The 26,017-nt window shown below is 37.5% G+C and overlaps 1 protein-coding gene across 2 annotated transcripts in view; it reads right to left on the reverse strand.

Annotated features, from left to right (window-relative positions):
- Window positions 1–5,814: 5,814 nt before the first annotated feature.
- LOC139694941 (obg-like ATPase 1) overlaps window positions 5,815–26,017 on the reverse strand; it is a 30,125-nt gene continuing 9,922 nt past the window's right edge. For both annotated transcript variants that reach the window (XM_071593459.1, XM_071593460.1), the window contains exons 6-12: window positions 20,442–20,519; window positions 19,220–19,317; window positions 15,021–15,164; window positions 13,151–13,247; window positions 11,563–11,685; window positions 8,342–8,468; window positions 5,815–6,108 (exon numbers count right to left, since the gene is read on the reverse strand). In XM_071593459.1, coding sequence (XP_071449560.1) covers window positions 8,358–8,468; window positions 11,563–11,685; window positions 13,151–13,247; window positions 15,021–15,164; window positions 19,220–19,317; window positions 20,442–20,519 — 651 coding nt within the window. In that variant the 3' untranslated portion in view covers window positions 5,815–6,108; window positions 8,342–8,357. The remainder of the gene's footprint in view (window positions 6,109–8,341; window positions 8,469–11,562; window positions 11,686–13,150; window positions 13,248–15,020; window positions 15,165–19,219; window positions 19,318–20,441; window positions 20,520–26,017) is intronic.

A 26,017-nucleotide genomic window follows, 5' to 3' on the forward strand; every position in this document is an offset into this window, starting at 1 on the left:
GGCATATTTCTTCAGTTGATATTTTTTCACTTTCCTCTGGAAGTCCACCTCAGTTTCCTTCAATATTTATAAACCTCTTCTTCACAAGCATGTTGTCAATTTCATATCATGCATCTTCCAAGTTTGTTGAATTTGTGGGCTGCTCAGGCAAACACTAACTTGTACTTCTCACAAAATCCAAAAGCCTTTCTCCTCCAATTTGGTTCCTTATATTTTTCTTTCATTGTAGATTGGAGTAGAAACTAAAGTTATACTTTTCAAGACTGGAATATAATTTCCGGTGATTGCATTCGTCTCAAAAGAAAAACTATAGTTTCTTCTCACTTCCCATTTTTGATTGCTTAGGCAATATCATCCTGCAAATTTGTGTTTCTCATCACACTAGTGTTCTAAAGCTTGCAAACTTGTACCTATTCAGCGTCTTATGAGTTTTCTTTCAATCTTAGGCATAATGATTCTTTCATTGTAACCTCTTCACTCTCGGTGGAGCTTTCTTTCATCCACAATATTAAGCCAACCGCCCAATTTAAATTTATGAAACCAGTATGAATGATCCTGCGGCTGCCATTCTAAAAATTTAAGACTGAAGTCTCCTCCTTCAGGCCATTTTATTTGACATATACCTTGTTTTTTTAACCCTATTCTATGCTTCATCTCTACCTTTACATCCTCTTAGTGTTCCACATGCCCAGACATTCCAAGTTCCAAACTGACTGAGGATATACTCGAACAATGTACCACTCTCCTGAGTCTACCCATTGGAGGTATGATTCAGGAACTACTTTACCCTTAGAATACTTGACTCAAGAATTCCAGCATTTTTGTTTAAACAAATGAAAAACCGTGGATTGCAGCATCTAGTGATGATGGCAATGTTGTGTTTTCCCTTCGACTATCGCATCGCAGCACTGAAGCTGTTAAGGCTAATTTTATTAACTTACTTACATGTGAGCTGAGTGAGGCTATGCCAACCATTGTCATCTCTGCCTTCACTCCTATGGAGGAAGGCTGTTGGCCCCTTTTCTAGTGGACTCCTTGTCCGTTGTCTGGTGACAGCCACTTGCCATGTCACAGCACCTGCATATGTTTTTCTTGAGATTTTTAGGCAATATTGTCCTAGGATGGTCTTCAACATACTCCAAGTGACACCATAATTGTCTCCATCCATCAAGCACTTTCTTATTTTGCAGCTAACCTCTATATCTAGGGATCGCCCACCATGTGCAACCTGGTGAATGCATTCAGTGGCTTAAAATGATAGAATGAGCAATGAAACCAGGTTCACCATTTTCAATTGAAAAAAGCCCAATCTCACTTCTGCTTTCAAAATAGTTGTGTCATTGTCAGGTTGATGACTACATTTATCTCATTTTCAGTTACAAGAGATTCATATATCCGGAGTATATCATTTTCATTGCAAATTAATAAGGAAGGTGATTTTAAAGTCACTGTATCATCTTTTATTATTCATTCAATGAATATGAAACTCCTGTACCAGTACTGCCAAATGTTAATGAAAATAATCTACTCTGGACATAATACTCTTTTGAAACAGAAAACAATATAAATATTATTCAATCCAAAAACATGACGGTTTTGAAAAAAGCAAGATGCTACTTTGTAAAACGGAAAATCATTAGCACCACATACCATTTGACCCACCCAATGAGATGTACTTGGAAGCACTCGGTTTCATCCTTTAGTCTGATAGTGTGTAATAAATTGAAACCTAGGTCGTAAGAAATGATTTTAATCAGTAGAAGACTGCAATTATTCTTGTCAGCATTTTTCGCTTCTACTGCATCATGATTTATTAAATGATTTGTCTTTTAAAATTACACGCATCCAATGAAACTATTTAGCTGTCCCTTATTTTCATGAGGGCGGTGCTACATGTGATATTTTAAATTCACCATACATGTTCGGTGGGTTGCATAAAAGCAGCTCACTCCATGTTATTTCATTAGTTTAGTTGAGATTGCATTAAAACAATGGAAATTAACTGAATAGCAAAATAGTGTCTTCACAGCGGAGACTTTTCCCTTCCACACAAATGATTACTGCGGGGGAAAGCAACATTGTACTATTATTAGGTAATCTACCGGTTAAGGTAGGTTTTTAGATGGGCACAGATACTAAATAAATATTTTGTGACTCCTAACAAAACACAAAATCCCACATCCTACTCTAACTCAGGTCCCTCTTCATCTCTGAGTGCTTCCTTCCCCCCAACATTGTATATACAGGTATATCATATTTGCATATACCGGTATACGTAAATTCAAACATCTCAAACAGAACTTCATCAGACGATGGAGGAACTTGATACAGGTTAATTTTCTACAAGTTAGCCATTTCATAGAAAATGAAAAAACCTTAGTGAATCCACTTGATACATCACAACCGAGGTCATATTAATTAAAATCATTAGGTGACTTTCAGGACCATTTTTTCACATTTCTCCATCCCCCTAATGATAAGAACCACCAAAAATATCTGTATCTTCTATTTGAAATTTTTAATATGGTCCCTTTAACACTATAACAATCCATAATTTCTCATCATATATTACCCAATAGTATCATTCAAAGACTTATATTTAAGGCATGCCAGGAAATTAATATTGTGTAATTTATCATTGTTAAGTTTTTCTTTCTCAAGCCATCAGGTACTTGACTTATTCAGTTTTTTTGGAACTTCCTGCAAGTAAGGCAGATGGAAATCAACCATGGCTCTAGAGTGGACTTGGCCCCCCGTTGTCATGATAAGCTAAATGTTTTGGACACTCACTACTCTGATAATACCATACTAAGGCCAGAAAAGGGGCTGAATTTGGATAAAACCCAATATTTCATCCAGCTTCTCACTAAGCAGTTCATCCTGGCATGATCATGAGCTACAATATCCTAAACTGAAGATTCAGAACTTTTATAAGATCAATTTTATATAATCAAGGGTTAATACTTATATGTATATATAGTTATAGTAAATATCAGTCTTTTATTTACTGGAAAAGATCATCAGGGCAGGATTCAGGACGAGTAATCTGGCCTGCAGAATTTTGATGCAATCAGATATATCATGACATTTGAATTATAGATAAAAACATTAAGAATGACAAGTTTTCAACTTTCATTTTTCTCACAATAAGATATCCAAATAACTGCCATTGAATTTATCCTGGAAATGCTTCTTTTATACAGGGCAGCCCAATTTGTACCCACATTGTTGTATAAAACTATCATATTTTACTGTTACATAACTATTGCAGTAGAGTGGTTGGATTTTAATTAGTTTAACTTTTTAAATTAGATTTAACACTAGGCCATTTGCACAACTTTTATCCATTGTCTGAATAGTCTACTTTCTCATTAGTCATTCCAAAAAGTCTACTAACATTTAATGTGAATAGCACATGTTCCCTAGTGGTGGGCATTGTAGATCTTCTTCTGGAGGGTTCATGAAATTCTGCAGATGCATTCAGGTTCCTCAGGTATATAACAATGGATTGGTGTAGGAGAGGCTGCTTTTTATCATTTGAAGTGAGGAGAGGGGAGAAGTGACAGGTGTGGTGGGCAACACGCATGGTGTGCAGATCCCATAACAGTGCTCGCCTGGAGCTCTAGTGATCTCCTGAATCCTGCTTGGCACTGCGCACACATGGAATATGTGGGGGGCACAGAGGGAAAAAATGGAGTACTTCCAGTTCAATATCCACAGATGAATACTGCTGCAGACACGAGAAAGTAAGTATTATCCGACCCATCAGATACACTATTTTAACTTCAAAGTGCGCTCTAAAAATCAGCCTGCATTTTATGGTCCACGGGAACAGAGTATAATTTCGACCTATATGTGCAAGCCAATTTGCCAAAAGAATGCTTACTATAACATATTTTTTCTGACATTGAAAATGGTTGCCGTTACTGCAAATGTCGATTATATCACTGTTTTGAGTCATTAGTTAGCAACAGAGTTTTAATAGTTTGTTGAAAGTACTTCCTAAAAAATACCCAAATAAATCATAAATGTATTTAATGTAACAAATTTAGTTTCATCTCACGTGTGGCGCTGCTACGATACTTAATATACTTCGGGCTAGTGCCCCTGTGCTAATACAGTAAGGGTGCAACAGGACAAAATTCAATTTGAAATTCCTGGGGTTTCACACCAAATGTAGAGGTCACCATTGGCAACCAAATAAGCTTTGAAGTATGAAATGAACAGTCATAAGCTCAAAGCAGTTGCAATGCTGAGAACAAGTGCAGAGTATAACCAAAGAGCCACAACTATTGAAAGTGTACGTGCTGGTCACTCAGAAACAGAAATTATTTGGTTCTAAGGGTACCCGAGTTCAACGGAATATGATGTTGTCACAGAGTATGAGTCCTAAACGTCCGACAATGGTTTTGCAACACTGGCAAGAAAATCTCAGATGAAGGAGCAAGTTGTCAGGATGCCAAATGGCTGTTAGGGTGATGCCATGCTACCACATTTCTTTAACAAAAGGAAAATGTCAACAAGGAAGTTTATTTGCATGTTTTGACAAATGTAGGGCAGCCATGGATGGAAATTGTGTCATCTGGAAGGCCATACCTTTTCCCACAGAATGGTACTCCAGCATATACCAGTCGTTTGGTGCAAAATTGGTTGTTTGATGATGTTGATATGTTTTGGTCCAAAGAATTCTGGCCTCCGAACAGCCCAGATTTAAATCCGTCCGACTAATGTGTGTAGTGTGTGGTCGAAAGGGTCACTAACAAGTCCAGACATCCACACATTGCATCATTGAGAGCCATTACTGAAACGAAATTTGCCGATATGGACCTAGACACATTAAAATGGGCCTGCGAATGCTTCAGACAGAGAAAGGAGGCCATCATTTGAGCAAGACGGGGATATGTTGAATAAATTTGTTTTTTATGATCATACAAAACAATTTTTTAGAAAAAATTCCATTTTTTTAATTAAAACGATGTTTGAAAATATTGTTTAATTTGTCCAAATTTTTGCACCGAACCAAGTACATAAATTATATCCCTCCTGATGAACTCTGAGTCGACAGCATTCAACCTTAAGTAGTATTAGAGTGTTGTAAAGGCATAGAAAAGGGTTGCTTTCAATTCAAATTTTGATACTATCAAAATAATAACAGAAGATTGTCATTCATTATAGCATTTAAACTTGAATTAATAAATTATGCTTCAGAACAGGGAAACAAGGCAGCTGAAAGATGTTCCGGCACAGAGATGATGCATTTCTGGGATTCTACAATGAATAAACGTGGATATACGTGTAGCTGCTATGCGTTTACAGCAGCAATTCAATTTTCTTTGCATTAAGTGTTAACATTAAAATAATTTGATGTTTTCTGTCTGATCCCAGTAATTTTTGTTGTTTCTAACCTGAACAATCAGGGTACATCTTATGGGCTGGGAAATCAATACATATGTACACTTGTTGTATAAAACATTGACCCTTTCTACTGAGAAAGAATTTTCCGGGCATTGTGGACACCCTCATTTGCTTCTTCCAGTGACCCATGATTCTCATTTAGAGTACAAAAAGCAGTGTATGTCCTGCATACCCTTATGAGGGTTTAGCCAAACATTTTATGCTGAAATAATTGACGGCCACCTGGGCTGGAGGTCAGGCATGGAGACAGAGAGTGTGTGTTTGTGTTGGTGTGTGTGCATAGTTGTGGAGAGAGACACTGCAAGAGCGAGACTGAGGCATGGGGTGCTCAACCAGCACTTGCTTCAAATACCCCATCGTGCAACTGCCAAGTGAGCACCATGCTATGGGATTTGCATACCACTCATTGTGGCCATCCTCCTTTGCAAAGAATCCTTTATTCTTAAATTAATGTCGGCACGAGTGGAGTACATTCAGAAAATTTTTGATGGAATCTCACACCCAAGTGTACAAGTTCCAGTAGCAAGTTGAATATTTTTGAGTGCAAAGAGGGTCTCTGCCAAAAGGGGGATCTGCTCCCTCCATCTATGCATGGGCTGGCACATAAATGGTGTGTGCGCTAATGGGCATGGCGCACACACATCACAGCAGGTGCACCGGATAATGCTTAGCCAAGAAGGGGGAGATCAGCACCTGGAGGAGGATCAATAGGAAGAGAGAGGACAGTGTAAATAACTTGTCATATACTACCTTGATCAAAAATTTCCCGGAATTTATTCAGAAAATTAAAAATACAAGTTTATTCATCTAAATCTATATTGTCCCCTTCAAAGTAATCCCCATCGACTGCAACACACTTATGCCAGCGCTTGATCCAATCCTCGAAACATTTTTTATATTCGGTTTTCGGTATGTCCATCAGTGCTTCCTGCGATTTTTCCATTACTTCCTCTCGGCTGCTAAAACGCGTTCCCCGTAATGGTTTTTTAACTCGATTGAACAGAAAGAAGTCACAGGGAGCCAAATCAGGTGAATTCGGTGGCTGTTGGATGGTATTTGTTGTATTTTTCGTCAAAAAATTACGAATAATGATAGCAGTGTGCGACGGTGCGTTATCATGGTGCAAAATCCACGAGTTTTCTGCCCACATTTCTGGTCTCTTTCGGCGAATTGCTTCACGCAAACGTCTCATAACGCCCAAATAATTCTCTTTGTTTACTGTCTGGCCTTCTGGCAAAAATTCATGATGCACTACACCGTTGTAATCCATGAAAACCGTCAGCATTGCCTTCTTTTTTGACTGAAAACGACGTGGTTTTTTTGGTCTCGGCTCATTTGGTGAACGCCATTCACTTGCCTGATGTCTGGATTGCGTGTCGTACTCATAAACCCACGTCTCGTCTCCAGTAATGATCCTTTTGATGAATGTGGGATCGGATTCAGCCTCGCAAATCATCTCTTTTTTGCATGAAATTGAGGTCTTTTGGCACCAACTTTGCTGCTACACGACGGAAACCCAAATCATTAACCACAATGTCTTGGGCGGATCCATAGGCAATGTTCAAGTCCTCCGCTATTTCTCTGATGGTTAATTTGCGGTTATTGACCAACATTTGTTTTACTTTATCAATTTTTTCACCGACTTTCGATGTCGATGGTCTGCCACTGCGTTCATCATCTTCGATTGACTCACGACCACTTCTGAACCGCTCGTGCCACTGGTAACTACCGTTTTTTTTAGAGAATCGTTGCCGAAACACTTTTCCAACATTTCCAACGTCCGTGCGCCACTAAATCCGTTTTTTACGCAAAATTTAATACAAGTTCGTTGTTGCAAATTTAAATCCATTTCTGAAATTGTAAAAAATCGCCAACACACACAGAGATAGATGTACTCTTGGCTACGTAACTTTTGCAAATGTCAAGTTATGACACTAAGATTTAAAGGGAATATCAACAACAGATGTACCAATTTAACAAAAAAACAGAACTCAAATCGGAACGATGGGAGCGCCACACGGTGGTTATTCCGGGAAATTTTTGATCAAGGTGGTAAATAGTTCTTTTCAGGAGCTGAAAATGAAATTAATATCCATTACAATAGTAATGGATATTTCCCTAGAAGGAATAATGACATTAAAATGTATTATTCTGTGCTGGGATATATGAATGCAGGATACTTTTTAAGATATCACAGCACAGAAAGCAGTGACAATTTTTATGCTCAACTCATTTCAATTTATTTGGCATGACTTATCACACACATAATCATTTATTAAGTAATTTATCTCGAGGTCCATAGGGATACTGAAGCAAAAAATAAACATATTGCTTAAAGATTTGGGAAATATGTTTCTATTTTTCAACAAAATCTGCTCAGCTCGGTACACTTTTCCCAGCATTTCTCAACTTTTTGAGGCCTTCCAAAAGGTAGGATTTCATCAGGTTCTCAAAATAGGAATCTGAGTTTGAGTTGACCTTGCCTGGCGTGACTCATTTTCTGCTGAGTAATTCTTACAAGTTTGGACATGAAAAAAATATCAGTGGGCCCAAATGTGGTGGATGCTGTAATAATTAAAATTCCAATTCCATAACTTTGCCATTGAAACTGCACCCATACATTATCTGGATGAAAAAGAGTTTTTTATTTGACAAATGGGGACTTTTTTTCTTGATTTCTTAGTTAAACCAATTCTATAATGAAACATAATACACCCTATACATCATTTTTCTTTCTGCAAGTAATCGACAAAGATGATTTCGTTTATATCCCCAAAAAAAAGAGCACTTTCATGTATTCTGAAATTTTTGGAGGCAAGATTTTGGAATACGTTTGACAGCCCTTTTATATTTTTTTTGGATAATGCCATCTTGTTCCTTTGTACAAGCTCAGGAGCAAGAGGAATAAATGATCACTGGTCAATACCTCCTTCTATTTTGGCTCACTTCTTCTTGGGATCCTTGAGCCCAGCACCAGCATTGAACTTGAAGAAAATAATGTCACCATCCTCCACCACGTAGTTTCTTCCTTGCTGCCTGTATTTTCCAGCAGCCTGCAAGGGGAAAAAGGAGAAATGACACACTGAAACAGATGGCAAATGTCATCAAGGTTCTCGAGATAATTTAGTTCAGCAAAGAGTTGTTTTATTGTTTGCCAACTTCTCCAACTCAATTTTCCACCAATTGGAAATAATCAAAGAGAAACATCTATCATTTAGTGCCCACCCTTAGGCCTTTTGACCCATCTCTTGTTTTCTATGTTTATTTCTGGCTTTCTTCAAATAAATATGCAGGTGACACATTAAACTTTGTAATCGTTCAAGGATATCATGAAAGTCAGCTGGCAGCATTAACATCATTAAATTACAAATTATCATTGTGATTTTAGCCACTATAGCATTTGAAAAGTTCCATAGAGCACTCTTAAAGATGCTATATTCTGATGGCAAGAGAGAGGTAGAAGTGAACTATGAATGAATTAGTAACGGGGTTGCGATAGACAATTAGCAAAATATTGAAGAGCTACCTCAACCATGTCAGGAGTGATGTTGTGAAAATAATATTACATAAAGAATACACTTTGAACTGTCCATGTATGGACCAGGTTACTTTCTATTGGGTGAGGTTCAATCAAGTTGCTGATGCCATACATGCTCAGGGTCAAGTACGGGGTAAATTATACTCTTCAATCAACGGGCTACACCAGATCTTTCCAAATCATCCATGCGGATTAGCACAGATCACCAGCAGATGGAAACACATGAGCTCACATTCATACCTAAGATTGGAACAAGTTTGTGCTGGAGTTTTTAAACTTTGGTATTATTCAGCGCAGAAAGAACAAAAGGAGAATGGATATGCGATCTTTAGAAAGGTAATAAATGAGTGAGAATTTGAAGTCTTTATTTTTTATTCTGACAGAAAATCATAAGACACAGCCACTAATCTGTTCTCTCATGTTGAAAAGTAACTTGAATTTGGACCTGACCAACTATTTAACAAATAAATTAAGTGAGAATTTCAACTGCAATACAGTTGATAAATAATATCTTAATCAATTTTAATTTAAAAATTTATGAGAATACAAATTCCAAATGACGGTTTTAATCAATCGAAAGATTGCCTACATTGTTCTCATGGCAATACTTCCTCCTATAAGTTATTGGTTCTTGATTTAGATGAAATAATGAATGCTCTGATGACTACAATGTGTTGAATTTTTTGGAAGAATAATGAACAATGCATTCTTTCTTGATGCACATTTTTAAACGCTAACCTATAAAATAATCTTTCCATAAAGACTAAAATGTAGCAGTATTTACTGAATACCATCATTTGATAATGGAAGTTTTTAAAAGACAGTAATCATAATTATCCCTTGAATGAAAACAATCTGATAATATAAATAATTTGAGAGAAATTAAGGGATCAAGGGAAATTGTGCACCATATGAAAAATTACGTATCCCAATACAGATGATGTAGCAGATGCAATTAGAAAATGCTTTATACTGAACAGATTGAAACTTACAATGCAACTATTTCAGAGTGTAAAAATTATTAGCCTTGACCAAGAGTTTAATGATTTTTACACTTTGCAATTTTTGCATTGTAAAGCACATATAGTGGGTAACTTCATTGAAAGTTACTCTCACGGTATCTCCCGCAGTTTCTTGGAGGCTGAAACTGTTTAATGCAAATGGGTGATCAGAAATGAAATGAAAACGTCCAGAGTGTATGAAATAAAATGAGATAATAGTGGAGCGGAGAGGCACAACAACTATATCCTCAAGCAAGACCCCATATTCCATCTCACGAGATATCCATAGGTAAATGCTAGAGTCCCACCATTACAAGGTCAGCACAAAGATCCTCCAGTTCAAGAATAAAGGACACTGCCTTGCAGATTAGTGGGAAATCACCAAAAAAAAAAAGATAAAGGAAACACCTAAAATTATATAGATTTTGAAGGCCAGTCTTTCACCTTCTCCACAAGAGAAGTCTAGCCATTCACAAAAACCCAGTCACATGCCCAAACCCTTCTTCATTTCCTCTGTGCTCTCCTACCTTATGACGAACTCTCTGGCTGGAGAAATTATGACAAACCAGAGCATCTACCGCCTCCTCCCCCCACACTTGTGGGTGTTTACATTCATCCAGACCATGAACTGACATTTAATCATTGACCTGGTGATGACTCATAGGCATCAAAATGTTTGTTGCATATCACATATATTAAATACCAGGACAGTACAGAGACCTTGAGTGACCACTGAGGTTGCAATGTAGTCTTTGCTGTGACCAATTTATTGTACATGTAACTCATAAGATAATAAACAGCACCTGGGCATTACACGTTATCCAGAAATTTAGTTTATTTTAGGATTCCACTACATGTAATATCATGGGGAAGTATAAAATGCAACATTGAGTACAAAGTGCCACTCACCTTGAGAACATGGTACCCACTCATGAATTATCAATAATTATACACAAAAGCAGATGCCCATTTGGCAATCACTAGGTGCCTTTGACAGGTAAATGAGTGTTGGGGTCTCTTTATTTTAGTTGGATAAATAACTGGGTTGCCAGCAATAAGAGAAACACAAACAATGCAGCAGCACACACACTGCAGGTGAAGATAAATTTTTCCTACAAGAAATGAGCACTAATGGTTGTCAGCCTAGACATAAGGAAGTGTTTTATAGCCCATGGTATTTAATTTTTTACAGTAATGAGAGATGGTTAAAGGGAGCCACAGGAGAGAAAATGGGTTTATAAGCAATGAAGACCTAGTTCTAAATAGAAGAATAATGAAAATAAAATGGATTGACAGAATAAGAAATGACATATTAATTTGAAAATTGTATTAAGAGAGAAGTTTATGGAAGACACTCACAAGAAGAAGAGGGAAACTCAACAGGATACATTCTGAGGCACAAGATTAAAGAGGACTGTGTGAATGGGGAGAGCCACTAGAGGGGGATAGTCAAAGAGGAAGGGCAAGGCTAGATTTTAAAAAGCAGGAAATGGAAGGCATCGAGGAAAGAAGAAATCAAGGGTGATGATGATAAAAACAATCTACACTTTATTTGTGTGTCTCTGTGCGCCTCCATTATTGCACAAGTATTCAAAATATGCATGTTACCTTGGCGGCTGCCTCTGAGCCTTCCTCTTTAAAGTCACTGTACTTCATCACCTCAGCCATGATGAACCCTTTCTCAAAGTCCGTGTGGATTCGCCCAGCCGCTTGTGGTGCCTTCGTCCCTTTCTGCAGTGAACATGAGCAATACACAACACACATCAATTACGAATCATTGATTGCTCCAAACCAGGATGGGAGCAGAGGACAAGTTGAAAAAAAATATATAACCTAGGCAAGGGATGGTGAACCATTTGGAGATTGAGTGCCAACATTTATGTATGTGATAAGGGCACTCTTGACTGGAGTGATAACCCATCAAGTGATCTCAGTGGAATTCTCTGTAGCACCTTCCCAGCTCTTTGTGCAAAAATAATTGCTCTGCATACCACTTTGGGTACGCAAGCTATAGGTTCACTATCCCTGACTTACGCTGTATACATGTTCAATTATACTCTTGGGCTGTCTTAATTGACATTTCATGCTGTCAACAGAAAACCACAGTTTTCAACCTAAAGGTCAGTTTGGTAGGTGATGGTAGAGTTCACCCAAAACTATTTCAAACTTCACATGAAGTGTGAAATCCACACATCAAAGTAGGGGGGCCAATTCCTTTCCCTCCGCCACCTTTGGTTTCCCAGGAAGAACTGGTAGCCAAAAAATCACCATTTGGGTGAAGGGCATCACCCAGAATCGAACCCAGGCCCTCTGGTCAGTAGCCCAGTGCCCTATCCACTGTAATACCAAGTTACTCAGTATCCAGTCATCTTTACATTGTATTGGGCTAATGAACCTGTGCCACCTGTGGTCTCCCAGGAAGCTCGGGTTCCCAAAAAATCACACAGCACAGGTGAAGTTGAATGGTATTTTTCAGAGGCATGCCCAGGAATCGAACCTAGGCCCTCCAGAGAACAGTCCAAAGTAGGCTTTACCCATTGGACTAACAGTCCTGAACTAGAAATTTATTCACCCTAATGCTTAGGAGACTGAGGAAGAGATGGACTAGGGAACAAGCCATATGAAGCGCACCCTTTAGTGAAGGAGGCAAAGATAGGCAGCTCAATTTATCAAACACTGAAACGCTCAAAAACTGAAGTTTTTCTGATGATTGCTTAAAAGTAGTTAATAAAATTTATGATTTCATAAACATTATAAGGCCTAATGTAGTTTATTTACCATAATTAAATAGCTTCTAGATTTGAACTCAATTTAAGCATTAATAAAATAAACCTCTAGTTTATATTTGTGAATAACAAAGGACAAACATGCAAATCACATGTATCTGTACATGAGTCATTCAATATGACCTTAATAAAATAGAAAAACAAATCACTTTGGGTAGATTTTTTCCTTCCAACCTAATCTCCTTTCAACCCACTACACTTTTCCAGATATTTCTCCAGCTTTTTTAAGCCATCCTACACTTTTCCAGATATTTCTCCAGCTTTTTTAAGCCATCCTATAAGTAGTTCAGAAGGACCTCTAAATACTGATGACCTCATTCGATGTGAATTGTCTCTCTTGAGATCTCTCTTGATACCCTAAAACCTTTTCCCAAAGTAATCCAAAATGGGTGTGTGTCAGGTGCACTTACCTGTATCGTCCATGCTTTCACTTCATCAGTCCCCGAGGTGAAGAAGTACTGAAGCTGCAGTGCTTTGTATCCCTGCACTATGATTTTGTCCAGAGCACTGAAAGTCACAAGACAGCATTGCTTTAGTCAGTGAACACTTAGGACTGCACTGGTTGATCAGAGAGGGGAGAGGAAGGCATCCAGGAGGAAGAATGTTATTCCCGCTGAACAAAAACACATAAAGAGTAAAAAATGAGTGACAATACTTCTAGCATAAGTTGTCCAAGATTGTCTCACGTAATACAGCTTTTTGGTACCAAATGGATATGGTCCATAAATCTGACACACATTTTTTCAAAAAAAAGTGAGTAGCATATTTTCCATGTTCCATGGTCTCTAGGAAAATAAAATGACACTAATGACGCACAAAGAAACAACCGAAAGGATTCTTCATATGTGCTATACAAATAGTATTCCACAAGCTATCAACCTCAACTATCACTCAAAATGGTACTTAGTTCTTATGCTAATATTTATAGGGATAGACTTCTACTAGGAACTGAAAACCTTGCTAGTATATCCCCCTTTCTAATACATCTATATGACTATGTTTTCACCATTTGCCAGGTTTGAATTTGTTTGTATCAGTGTGTAGGTGTAAATAATACTGCGGGAAACCCAGGAAATGGCAAATTGATCACGCCGCTCTTAAATCTGAGTTTAGCTATAATATGGTATAACTGACTCCTTCCTAAATCCTCGGCATCTTTCATGTACACCTACACCTTTTATGGTGTTTAAACCATGTGTTTGTTATAATTGAACCCTGTCTCTTGCAGAACTCCATTAGCCATAGTCAATTCTTCCCTCAACCATAGTCCTCTACTTAAATCCAATCCCTCCCTTTGCCTACTGCCATGTTTACATGGCATCATGATATTTGCTTCATCGTTGGTGAACTAAATTTTATTGGTTAGATCAAGTCATAGCACAAAAACATAAGGGTTTTACCTGATGTGCCAATAAAAACTCGATTCATGGCCTTGAGAGCATGCTTCTCAGAATAAAAGGCTCTTCTGGCATCACCAGAAATACCCGGAATTATTGCCAAAGGAAATGGGTAAACGAATCTTAGCATAGAAGAAATGTGTTAAGCTATCATAGCACAAAAGGTGCCACCGTTCTCAGTATACAGCCACCCATAGGTAGTTTTATGACTGTAGCTTGAACATGGACAACCAGTCAAGGCTACCAGAAACTATGAGTGCACATCAGCAGATGCCTCCATTAAATTAACTTTGGAGGAATTCCCTGACGTTTTTAGGGTTTGCAAATGGATAGGAAAACATTTAAAATTTGAGTCCAATATTAAGGTATAACCTTCAACCAGTCACAAGACACAAGGCTTTCCACTTTTACATACTCAGTGATTTCCTCAGAATGAGAAATTAGTCAGAGGATAAAAAAAATGTTGATCTAATTAACCTCCGTGACTGCAACTTGTTAGTGAACAAGTGAAATATCTTCCCTTTGAGCTCTCAGGGTTTTAGAAACTGTTACAAGCTCCATTATCATTGGCTGCAAAACATGGACATGCTTACTTTTTTATGCATAATTGAACTTGAATTTATCAGAGAAAGGACTTTCCCATTCACATTCATACCATCTGTTCACAGCAAATTAAATAAATTGAAGTATTAATTAAATTAAAGTCCTGTATTACATGTTTAACTTGTAAAACATTAACAAAAGTTTTCAAATTATATTTCTCCCCAAGCTAAATTTTACATTCAACTTGATTTGTATGTTTTTGTTCCATTGGCCCCCTTAAGACTGTTTAAATTTGCAGTTTTTTGCTGACAAGTTTGATTCCCACCCCTCACCACCTCACCTGGTAGCCCCAAGCTCCTTGGCCAATGCATCTCTCTCCTCCTTGCTCTCAGCACTGGCCATCTTCGTCTCAAAAGCACCAGAGAATGGGATTATTATGGCTCCAGGGTCATGCGTGTCAACCCAACTCTTGATTCCAGACAGCCTGGAAGGGAAACAACATACGTGAGTGAAGCCATCATCTTTTAATCTCAACCACTCATAGTGCCCTTTACTTAGAACAGACGGCATACACCATGCCCCCTGTCTGCCTTCAGTGTAAGCGAAAGGACTGCTGGGGGTGATCTCAACAGAGCTCCTCTGAGAACTGGAGCATGCCTAGAATATTTAGTCAAGTGATTTCAGATCCAACAAACACCTTGACAAACTTTCAATGGGGAAACATTAAGAATACATACACATCTAAACATAAAAGATTTTGACAACAAATGATCAGAGTCAAATTACAATGTTGCTTTCAAAATTATCAGAAATGCATTGAAAGAGCATCAACAATTTTTTTTCACAATTAGCTCTTAGAATGATGCTGTTTTAAAATATATTCTAAAATAACCTCTTCAGTTTGAGAATTTGGATTTTGACACACCCAGACCCTTTCCTGTGCTAACCCTTTGTTCTCATGCCAACATAATAGTCCCTACTGTCTATACTCTGAAATATCTGCCATGCAATCACAATCACAGTTAAGATTTTGCTTCGATGATTTCCAAAATCATTTCTGACATACATATTAATAGAATATAATCTAATGGTAAGTTCTGCAATCATTTAAGTGTCACCAGTGACTACACACTTATCAGAACTTGTATTCAGACTTTTTTGCGCAATGTATAACAATATTTTGAGCATCATTTAAAAAAAGGCCCTAAAGAAAGAGCCACAAGAAGGCAGCCATCAGAGACAAAAAAATAACAGTACGAATGAAAAATAAAATTATTGAAATATGAGATTGAGGTGGAAGCGTGGCTGATCTAGTACACACAATATATCAGTCTACATTAGCAATTTGAACTATCAACAAGGATAAGATTAATGAGGGAGGAACGAAACAGGGCCATTACAATATCTATGCAATGGTTATGCATTTTCAACAATGTTGAAAGGTTACTCCTCATATAAATAGACAAAAATCGATTGTAAGGCAACACTATTAGGAGAATATCATTTGTGAGAAGGCAAAAGTGATCTTTATTGACTTCGTTTAGAAGACTCCAGGACCATTGATGGCCAAAAAAGAAGTATTTTTAGGGAAGCTGTGGGTAGTTAGATAAGTTTAAGGGAAGAACCAGTATCCACAGCAACGGGACGCATGGTGAAGCATTGTGCTTAGACTCAAAGGCAGCAGAGAACATCATCAGTGACTTCAAGAAGCACTTAGGTTCTGAGGGTTAACTACCGTAATGGGTTTTCCATTGCTATGACATTGGTATCTCCTGGAAAAAGATGACAAGGCAAGCCTATATAACAGCAGAGGAAATTGCATTCCTTGGCCTTGAGGCAAAGAAAGACAATTTCATGCAGATATCGTGGCAATGCAAGTGTTGACTTGAAAATCACACCGTGCTTATTTAAGTTAAGAAACTATGAGCCTTCAACAAAAATTTAGTCCACATGAAACGGCTAAATAAGATGGAGAGGCAATGGGAAAGCATGGGAAACTGTAGCAATACATATTGATAAGCATTACCCTAAAAGGCAATGACTATGTATGGTTTGAATTTATTTAACGATAATACTGAGTGGAATTTTCACAAAATTTTGAAGCATCAGCAAAAGCAAATGTCTCTAGACAGCTTTCTAGTAAAAAAGAATTAGGAATGTATCATAAATAATAAATTAATTATTATGATTCTCTTTGGCTTTCTACAAATTGAATTCCCATCCCAGGTTAGCTCATTCCACAATAGAAGAAAAGATGATCCTAAGCAATGCTTCATCATTTTCTTTAAATAAACATTGTACATAATTTCTTTTTTGGCATAGAATTCATTTTTGTATTTAAGATTAATTTATATGGAAAAAATTTGGTTGCTTACGCCCATGGACTTATTTGATTTAAAATCCTTCAATGCCTTTTCTATCTCACCATCAAGTAAGCCTGGAACTTAGCTATCCTCATTCAGGTCAGAATCACTTTCAGGTAAGCTTGCTTGCCAAATGCCCTCACCATACAGTTATTTAAAATATTCCTTCCATCTATTTTGGATCTTTTATGGCTCCATATTTTTCCTGACTTATCTTTGATTGTTTGCAATGTTTTTCCCTTCTCACTTCCTGACAAGGTTTTAACATTCCTGTTTAGCGCACCAATGTCCCCCTTCCTCTGAAGACTTTCCATATCCTCTCACTTCCTATTACATTAGGCTTCTTTAGCTCAATGTGTTACCTGCCTCAGTTAATCATCTCACTCTTTATACTTCTTTCAATATAACTCTGCAATTATTTTCTTCTATTGTCTATATTTCTAATCATCTCGTCCTTAATCCATGGTTTCCTCCTCCTTTACCTATTAATATTTGACTGTTTCATGGCAGCCCTTGATATCCCTTCTTTGATACTTTCCCATTTTTCCTCTTAAGTACCCAGCTCCCTGTTCTCACTTGTAATTTTTTCTCAAGCCTACCCATACGATGTCTTACCGTTCCTGTTAATTCTTCCAAATTCCATTTTCTAAGCTGTCTTCCCTGTTTTATCTTTTTGAATCCAATGCTACCCTTCATTATTACTAAATTATGGTCTCCTGCAGAACTCTATTGCTTTCTCCCCATGGTCATTTCTTGTTCCTAAACCATAGTCCCCTACCTCACTACCATCTCTCCACTTACACATAATTGCCACCCTTTTCAAACTCTCTTCCATTCTGCCAAATACTACTCTAGAACTATCACTTCAGTAATCCCCACTATCCTTCCATCTCACCTCGCACAGCACGAAAATATCTATATTTCTTCTCTCCATCTCTATCACTCCATATTTTCTAATATTCCTTTCCTTAATATTGTCTTTATTTCATGTCCCTATTCTAACTAGTTCAGCCCTTGACTGTGGTCCCTTTCATATTTTTCTACGATACCATAATAAAACCAATCCTCCTATTTTGAGTCCTCTTCTTACAGCAGATTCTGATAAATCAATTTAGTACTTCAGAATGAAGTGAAAATCTTGAAAGGTATTCTCATACTAAAGAAATAATCACTAAAATGGCCACTGGGCACACCTGATCAGGAAACTTGCCTCTTCTACTTAACTAGAGACTTTGAAACTGGCCTGGCTATGCCAAAATTCATTCTTACTTGGCCTGTGGAGTTATCATCTGTGAGGGTTCTAGTGCAGCAACAAAGGCATACACCAAGCATTTAAGGTCTGCAAAAGCAATTGTTCAATATTCCATCAGGAAGGTCACCTTTTAAGGTTTTGAAATTATTGACATTGCCCTACATTTCCACCAACATTTACTCTTCCTTACTTTTCAAAGATAATCAATGTTTATTTTCACCTGATTCCACATTGCATCGGCACTTGACACGTGGAAGGGAGAATGCGTACCTGAAAAATCAACCACTTCTCACCTTATCAAAGGGAGGACCTAACCACTCACTCTTACTTGTTCAGAAAAAACTATCAATGATCATAAAAGCATGCATGAAGCATAAAAATGACACAAGTCCACTGTGATTGCTTTTAAACTTCAGAAGCTGTTGCCCCTCAGGTATAGGATAATTCTTAGGTAACAAATTGTGATTTGACTGATGTCTCTTGCATATCAATGTGGTCTGCATAGTTATGTTTACCATGCATTCTGTCTTTATTCTTGTTCATCATTTTCTACATTATGTGCTTGACCATCTGAACAATAAAAGTTATCTTTACTATTTAAATTATTAAAATAGCGCTTATTGTTTTGAACTAGAAGTTATTTAAATTATTAAAATTGCGCTAATTGTTTTGAACTAGAAGTTAAGTGTTTATCTTAAGCTTTCAGGACAATAAGCTTTGCATAACGTTTTGTTTCATGAGAAAGGTGTCCAGAGATACACACTTTAAAAAGTCCATATAACTGAATTGAATTGGAAAGACAAGTATTGTCTTCCATTAAATGTACACTATTCAAGAGCAAGGATTATACATTGTTCCAACTACAGATCACTCTGCCCATAATATAAACATAAAATAATTACTATCGACAAATATGAAACATACCATTTGTTTTTTTTTCGAATATAATCCTTTTCAGACAGGTTGATGAGGTAAATCACAGGCTTTGATGTTAATAACAGATACTTGTTCAACACTTCAATCTGAAACAAAAAGAATGGATGAAATTTCAGGTTCTGAATATTTCATGAGCTAAAGATGAAGAAAAAAGGAATATGGAATGAAGGAAAGAAGTGGCTTTGAATCAGATGATCCCAACACTCTCAATTCCAATTCATTTAGGGAACTGTCCAAGCTGAAGGCTGTGAGGATGGCAAGGATATCAGTTCCCACAGTAATACGCTACATTGGATGGTAGCAAATTTAATTGTTTTTCTGCCTCAAAAGTCAAATTCCAAAGACACTGGCACACTGGATAACCATAAATAAGATAAAACTAGCTAGGACCCCAATCCTAATGATTTTTATAAAATTATTCTTATTTCTGAGGCATGAAATTTGATTTTCAGTTTTTACCAAAATGGGGTATTAATTTATAAGGATATTCTACCTCCCAACTGACAAAAATCACCAATATAGTTGCTCAAATAATTTCAAAAGGTTATCACAGGAAAGAAAATAAGGACAAATTACAGGGTATTCTTGGTTTTCCATATGAAGATTTTTTCCCTCTTGTTTTTTAACCAATAACAGATTATACACTACAATTATTTCGGAGGCTATAATATAGATTAGGTCATGAAAACCATTACAAAGATGCCTTTTATAAAATATAAAAATTTTTAAATATCTATTTTGAAGATGTTCTTCATTCAAAAAAGCATACAAGTTACTCTTTTTAAATTGAGAAAAGTTTCAATCTATTATGAGAAACACTGGTACAATGAGAAAATATAGGTAAATTTGATACATGATGCAACAAAGCTGTCCCCAGAATCACTGTTTGGAGAAAGCAATTTTTTCAGAGGATCCCCATATATTCCAGGACATCTCTAGGCTTTCCAGACACTCAAAATCCAAGGACATTTCCAGGTATTCCCAATGCATTACTCCACCCTGTTTAAGGAATCTAATCAGTGGGGCATTTTACCATTTTCATGATCACACAACCAAAAACACCTGAATCTCCCTTTGGTAATCACTTATTCAAAGACCAGCATTTCCCCACACCCCCATAATGCAGAGTAGCTCCAAGTACTTTTGACTGTCAAGTGTTTCCATCTCTCCCGCTTCAGGTGCACTTCTACCCAGGGTCATCCCCACTCACTTCTTTCTCATTCCAGTCGCTGAATCGGATGTGCTTCTTCTCGTCCACCACCAGGGTCTTCACCTTGCACAGGATGTCCTGCAAAGAACAAATTATTCAATCTATCTTACATATTGGCATCACCATTACCTTGCTCTTTCTTATGGAGTTTACCAAATCCTTTCACTCATATGAATTCATCCAATCTAAGGAAGCTTACTTATGGGATTTATAATCAACATATAATTAACTGCACCAGAGGAAGCTTTTTGTAACTGCATCATGATGAAATCAAACTGTAAACTAAATCTTACCATGCACAATTTTTATAAACGATCAATAGTTTTGCTGAGTCAATATTACCAGGGGATTCTCACACAATAGAACCAGGAGCCCCTGTACTCATTATTAATTACTTGTAATCCCTTATGTATGCCTGTGCACAACAGAACAGCTTTTTTTATTCAGTGGTAAACACTACCAGCAACTTGATGCACACACCATGGCTTCCACTCCCTCTCTCCCCACTTACGGAACAAGTTTATGAGGATATTTTTGGATTTTCTCCATTAAAACACCCTCTCACTCAATATGTACATTACTGGTGTCTGTATTTGGCTTATGTTTTTTGTTCGAAAAGGGGCAGGGAGATTCTAAACAGATTTTCGACTTAATTAATTTCAATGGATAAAAATATCCGCTCCCTCTGTCCCCACTAATGGAACAAATTTATGAGGACAATTTTGGATTTTCTCCATTAAAACACCCCCCTCACTCAATATGTACATTACTGGTGCCTGTATTTGGCTTATGCTTTTTGTTTGGAAAGGGGCAGGGAGATTCTAAACAGATTTTTGCCTAAATTAATTTCAATGGATAAAAATATCCAGTTAATTAGCTAACTAGAATAAGTAAGGAGCCTTAATTTTCCCTCACTTGTCAATCAAAGTTGTCAAAAGGAAGGTCTCAACTTCTAATTTTGAGGAAATAATGTTACACAGACCAAGTGGTACACAGTCATTCAAGAAACCATATCTCATAAAAATTAGAAGCACTCCACTTAATGCTTCCCAGACTACGCAGTATAACAATGTTTGATACAAACAAACACCTAGTACTTCAGACAATAAAACAGATAGAAGCCAATAATAGATAATCTGCAAAAATAATTGATACACTTTGCAGGATATAACAGAAAAGAGTAACTGTGAAGGAGATATACAACACGAAAGCCAAAGAATGATGGACCAATATAACAAAGATGAAAACTCTTACAATTTTCCAATTAATAATCTGCAAGTTTTTGTCCCTGTCATTATGGAACAGTTCCACCATATAACACCTATATCTGTAATTTATAATGATGGACCAAAGTGGTGAAGGCTCCCTTTCCTCAGGAACATACCATTTAGGATCCAACCTTTACTCCCCAAGTTAAATAGTCAATGCTGCCACAGGCACACACTCAAAGCCATCCTCAGGTCTAGCAAAAATAAAACTGACATGATGGATCAAAGATAAGTTATTAAACTTTGCTGGGATGACTGTCATAGTGCATCGATTGAACAGGCAACACAATCAATATGAGAACATAAGAACACTTCAAAAACAACAATTAAAATTCTAAATTTCCATAACAATTATTAATACGCAAACACCATAGTTACTCTTAACCCAAGATCCTGTATTATATATATCAATTAACAGGATCCATTTCACTTCCCAAAACACACTGGCCATGACCTTTCTGGCAGATGCGATCGACTTTGCTTTCTTTGGTGCTGAACCAAAGGCTTCCATTCACTACTTCGACTGCTGTTTCATTTCTGGCGATTAGTGATGCACCCATGTCTCATTCATGGTGATAAATTAACACACCAAATCAGTTGGTTTCCTATTGAATTGGTCCAAACAATGCTCAGAAAATCGTTTTGCGCATTTGCTTTTGATTGGCATTCAGCAAATACAGCTCCCACGTTGCGCAGAACTTTTGCATCCCTAATTTATTAGCAAGGTGTTCTGCACCCTTTCTTCTGACATTCCGATGGCCTTAACTATCTCACTCATCTTCAACCGCCCATTGTCTAACACAATATCATGAACGTTTTCGATGGTTTCTGGTGGAGTTTCGGTTTTTGGCTGTCCTTCACATGGGTCATCTTTGAGGGATATGCGACCATGTTTAAATTCAACTGCCCACTTTTTAATGGGTGATTTTGAAGGAGCAGAGTCCCTGTACACTATTGTCAACTTTGAATGAATTTCCATAGGGTTTGATCCATCCAAAATGAAGAACTTCATGACCGCATGATATTCAAGTTTTTCCATTTTAACGTAAAGCACGTAAGACGTCTACAGCAACAATATGTTATAACAAACTACTTCAGAGAACAAGTTGAAACTTGTCTTGTGAACTAATGACACGTGCACCCATACAGGAATTATAAATTTTTGCTGATTGGAATGCCATCTCTATGTCAGTCCAGGAACAATTCATTTTACCCTCATAGAGAGAAATGGTCAGAGGTTAGATTCACACAAATATTAACCAGATAAATACATATGTACAAAGCTAGGAGCCCATCTTGTTAAACAAACAATTGTATCATTCCTCCTACCCCTCGTATGCTTCTCCCCAATGCCTAACCCACTCTCCTTGACCACTTACTGATGCACTCAAACCAAGGTGGCACAGAGGGACAGGCATTTTCTCCCTACTCCCTCTTAACAACCTTTCCCTCCTCCCTTCCAATCCACTTCACAAAATAACTTCACTTAATGATACCACAAGAGGTGAAACAATGGTCATGCAAGTGAAAAACTTACACTAATACCATAGCTGTGAAATTGTATGTATATGTATGATATTCTGTCAAAGCACCTTGCTCCTGTAAAACCCATAAAATTTTGGAGTGCAAAAGGATGACTCAGAAGCTTAATTAAAAAAGTTACTTTTGTGGTAACGCCCATCAAAGGTAACCACCCTATTGTTTAAAGTTTTACTTTAACTCCGTAGACACTGGTTCCACTATGAATATCTGTGACATTGTACATATAGTATTTAAGGGGATAGAGATGGTGCGGTGGCTATCATACTTGACGTGAGATCACAGAAAACTTTTGCATCGTACGTACCATGTGTACAAGGCATCACCCTAATAAGGCACAGGCAATGCATGCCATAAATTTATTTGAGGATCATTCTGAGTAGCATTTTCACCAAATGTTGAAGTGCCAGCAAACACAAATGTCTCTAGACAGCTTTCTAGTAAAAAGGAATAAGGTATCTACAATACATAATTCACAATTTATTTAGATTATTTTTTTCTTTTACAAATCAAGTTCACATTCCTAGTTCCTTTTTCCACAACAGAAGAAATGGAGAACGTGATTCTCAACAATGTAGACATAATTTTATTAGAATAGACCTTATACGTAATTTATTCCTTTTCTGCATGGAACGCAATATTATAATTTACATTAATTTTCAACATGGAAATAGTTGTTTCACAAACAAGAATTTTGCTATAGGAGAAATATCTCAGAATGGATTATGCTTGCATTTTAAGGTTCCACTGTACATTCGATTTTTAGGTAACGTAAATGGATAATGGCTTGTTGGATTTTGTTATATTTTGAATAAAAATTTAACATATATTCTATTGTTTCAGGCTTCACTTCGTGGAAGTAATTGATATCCATTATTAAAATAGAAGCCACCCCTCCGCCCCCAGGTTGTACGGACTCCCCAAATTACACAAAAAAGCCATACCTATTCGGCCTGTCATCTCAGCTGTGTCCGCCCCTTCACACCTTCTGGCACGAAAATTAGACGTATTGCTCCGAGATCTCACAGGTTTTAAACCTAAATATGGAGTTAAAAACTCTATAGAGCTAGCCCAAAAATTGAAAGATAGTGATGTCCCGGAAAAAGCGAGGCTAGTCTCCTTCGACATTAGCAATTTATTTACTTGCGTACCAATATCGGAAACTTTGCTTAGGGTGGAAGAACTACTCAAGGATTCCACCATTGCCCAAAATATCTCAGACGAATTGGTCCCCCTCATCAAAATGACAGTTAACCAGAATTATTTTAGTTTCAACCACACCCTTTACAGCCAAATGGATGGGTTAGCTATGGGTTCCCCACTGTCCCCCTTCCTAGCCGAAGTCTTCCTCAATTCTGTAGAAGAACATCTTTTTAATGCTGACAATCAGCATAACAAAAACGTGGGCTATTGGTTTCGTTACGTGGACGATATACTATGCCTATGGACCGGAACCAACCGACAGTTAGACTCCTTCCTTAATTTCCTAAACACTCTTCATCGGAATATCTCCTTCTCCATGGAAAAAGACGTCAACGGCACCATCAACTTCCTCGACTTGACAATCACAATTAGGGATAATAGACACGAATTTGCAATTTATAGGAAACCCACATATACAGACCATATAATTTCTAATGATTCCGCACACCACTTTTCTCACAAACACGCAGCCCTCCACTCCATGATCCACCGCCTCCTACACATCCCCCTTTCCCCCAAAAACTTCAAAATTGAACTCGTGAATATCACTAATATAGCTACCAACAATGGTTTCAACCCCAAACTAGTTGACACATTACTACGGAAAAAACAAAAAGCAATGGCCATAAAAAGCATTTTTGTATCTCAGCCCGCAGTATCTAAAGATTTTAAGTGGTGCTCGATCCCGTTTCTGGGAGATCTTTCATATAGGATTTCCAACTGCCTACCCACCTCACTCAAAGCAGCCTTCTACCCACCCATAACCCTCTCCAAACTTCTAGCCAATGGAAAAGACACCCAGGATAGCCTTCTCAAATCAGGCATTTATAAACTGAAATGTGAGGATTGCAACAGCGTTTATGTCGGTCAGACCGGCAGGAATATCAAGTTACGAGTCAAGGAACACGCTAGGTGTCACAAAAATCAGAATAACAACTCTCTCTTCGCCAAGCATTTACTAGAATTCAACCACAGCAGTGACTTTGTCCCAGAGATATTACACACACTCCCAAAAGGATTAAAAATGGACGCTCTCGAGCAATTAGAGATTAGAAGGCACTTGGTGAACCCCAACACGACACTTTGTAATGAGCAATTATTCCCATACCCCTCCCCACTCCTCTCCGAGAAATTAGCCTGGAAATGGTCAAAACAATCCATCAACGCACCTGCGAGCCCCCACCCCCCTCAAATCCTTCCAACCCTCCCCGCCCCCACTCTGTCCTGAGGGTATATATGCTTGCTCTGTCTGTTTTGCAAATTTGTACCTGATGATGCCGCAAGTCGGTGAAACGCGTTGTACCGTATAATAAAATCTGTGGAAATGTACGAGTCTTTCTTTCTATTTTAATAATGGAAAAAAAAATTTAACATATTTCTTTTTACAATCATGTATTTTTGAGCACTTACTTCACAGTCCTTTTCAATACTAATTCATTATCAACTAATAAGTCATCATAAACAAAAAATGAGACCATTTTTCAATCCCATATACTGAATACCAAAATTTTAAGCTTTCAGGAACTATAAAGGCTCAGTTGATTAGCATAAAATGAAAACAGTCAA

Source organism: Hetaerina americana, unplaced genomic scaffold (assembly GCF_022747635.1).
Source record: "Hetaerina americana unplaced genomic scaffold, ioHetAmer1.1.p SCAF_6, whole genome shotgun sequence".
NCBI lineage: Eukaryota > Metazoa > Arthropoda > Insecta > Odonata > Calopterygidae > Hetaerina > Hetaerina americana.